Raw genomic sequence first — 2439 nt, forward strand, 5'->3', positions numbered from 1 at the left:
TAGTGTGTGTGTGTGTGTGTGTGTGTGTGTGTGTGTGTGTGTGTGTGTGTGTGTGTGTGTGTATACATATTTATACTGTAAACTTATATATATTATATATTATTATAATATATGTATAATATATATTTTTGCAGCTCGTATATGTTTCATACATTTTAAAGCATCATGTTATCAGAGTTCTTGGCAAACACCGTTATTAGGCTTTTCTCCAAAAACTCGAAGAAACTTAAAATTGGATGCAATTCCAACAGAATTTTTAAATGTGTCAACAGTTTCTTTCGCTTATCACACAAGTATAAATATATATATATATAATATATATATGGTCATACATTTGAAAAAAAATTATATTTATGAAATATAATTAATGTATAATATTGTCTCCTCAGATTCTGAAACACAGTTAGTAGAGACAAATGTAGAAGCAGCGATTCCAACGGAATTATTTGATAAATCAATAAATTCTTCTGCACATCACTCAAATAAATATTATACGGTCATATGTTTGAAAAAAATTATTCAAATTATAATTATTAAAAAAAGTAATTTATGAAATATAATTAACGTATAATTATATTGTCTCCTTAGATTCTGAAACACAGTCAGTAGAGACAAATGTAGAAGCGATTCCAAAGGAATTATTTAATGAATCTTCTGCACATCACTCAAGTAAATATGATATAACAATAATAAAAAGTATAATTAATAAGTTATTACTCATTATCAGTTATTACTCATTTATCTTTTGATCCATTTTGTATAATAATTATCTCCTCAGATTCTAGTTAACACTCATTATCAGTTATTACTCATTTATCTTTCAAATTATACTATATTATATCAATCAATTTAATATTATTTCCAATAAATTAACATATTTCTTCTCTTTTTCTTTTGCCTCTTTTTTTATTTTGCCCAAGATAAATTCAAATAATATGATACTCTAAAATAAATAATAAATAAATAATAAATAAATAATTTATAAATAATAAATAATTGTAATATATGTATATGTAATAATAATACAAATAATAATATAATATAATATAATTATAATATATAATACAAATAAACAAAAAGATCCATTTTGTATAATAATTATCTTCTCAGATTCTGAAACACAGTCAGCCATGGTACAAACAGAAAAAAACTCCAAATATAAAAAAAGATATAAAGCTCTTGTAAAAGAAAATTGTCGTCTTCGGCGTCAGTTAAAATTACAAAGTAAACAATTTAAAAGTTCAGTGCAACAAAATGTAAAAAAAATTTTAAATAGAATATTTACGCCCGGGCAAATAAAAATGCTTTTAAATCCTACTATAAAAAAAAATGAAATGGTCGAAAGATGATATAGCAGCTGCTATGTCTTTGCGTAGCGTAAGCCCGAAAGCTTATAAATATTTAAGAAATGTTTTAAAAATACCGCTACCGGGAATGTCAACTTTGAGAAAATGGGCATCAACATTTTGCATCGATCAAGGAATTTTAACTGACGTACTTAAAGTAATAAAATATAAAGGACGTGATATGTCTGACATCGACAAGTTGAGCATTGTAAGTTTCGATGAAATTCATCTATCAAATACAATTGCAATTGACCGACGATGTGAGCAAGTTATCGGACCACATAAAAGATGCCAAATGATTTTTGCTAGAGGATTATTTAAAAAATGGAAGCAACCCATATTTTATAAATTTGATCAGGATGTTACAAAAGACATTTTGATGGACGTTCTAAGGAATTTATACGATTCAGGTTACACAGTTGTTGCAATAACTTGTGATCTAGGTCCATCAAACCGAAAATTATTAAAAGAACTTGGAATTGGCATAGAAGAACATGAAAAATGCTACTTTCAACATCCAAGTAATGATGCTTTAAATGTATTTGTATTTGCTGATCCACCCCATCTTATAAAATTAGCTCATAATCATTATATTGATAAAGGATTTAACTACAACGGAGAAACTATCAAGAAGTCATGTCTTGAAAAATTATTAGTCATTAATAGTAAAAATTTTAAAATAACTCACAAGTTAATACAGAGTCATTTAGATGTTTCAAAAACTGATCGACAAAAAGTAAAAACAGCTACTCAATTATTTTCAAATACCAATGCTGCAGCTGTAGAATGGTGTGGTTTGAAAGGATTTTTAAAATCAGAAACTTGGTTACAAACTGCATATTTTCTAAAATTATTCAACGATTGGTTTGATTTATTTAATAGTACGCATATGTATGGAAATCATCCAGGGCTGAATGCCTATGGTGTAGAATTAGAAAAGCAAAATATTTTACTTGAGAAAATGACCTTATTCATTCAAGAAGCAAGAGTCGGTGATCATAAAACACTTCTTCCCTTTCAAAAAGGAATTATTCTGAGTAATTCTTCATTAAAAATTTATATAAACATTTAAAAAAACATACAGTACTACAGA

General features: G+C 26.6%; 1 protein-coding gene across 1 annotated transcript in view; it reads left to right on the plus strand.

Moving 5' to 3' along the window:
• Window positions 1–2439, plus strand: part of LOC105459423 — a gene marked incomplete at its 3' end in the record, with an annotated part of 7163 nt that overhangs the window by 1177 nt on the left and 3547 nt on the right. Inside the window, exons 2-5 of the mRNA XM_011705424.1 lie at window positions 135–293; window positions 589–669; window positions 1111–1224; window positions 1757–2140. Coding sequence (XP_011703726.1) covers window positions 135–293; window positions 589–669; window positions 1111–1224; window positions 1757–2140 — 738 coding nt within the window. The remainder of the gene's footprint in view (window positions 1–134; window positions 294–588; window positions 670–1110; window positions 1225–1756; window positions 2141–2439) is intronic.

This window comes from Wasmannia auropunctata, unplaced genomic scaffold (genome assembly GCF_000956235.1).
Source record: "Wasmannia auropunctata unplaced genomic scaffold, wasmannia.A_1.0 LD334193.1, whole genome shotgun sequence".
In the NCBI taxonomy this organism is placed as follows: domain Eukaryota; kingdom Metazoa; phylum Arthropoda; class Insecta; order Hymenoptera; family Formicidae; genus Wasmannia; species Wasmannia auropunctata.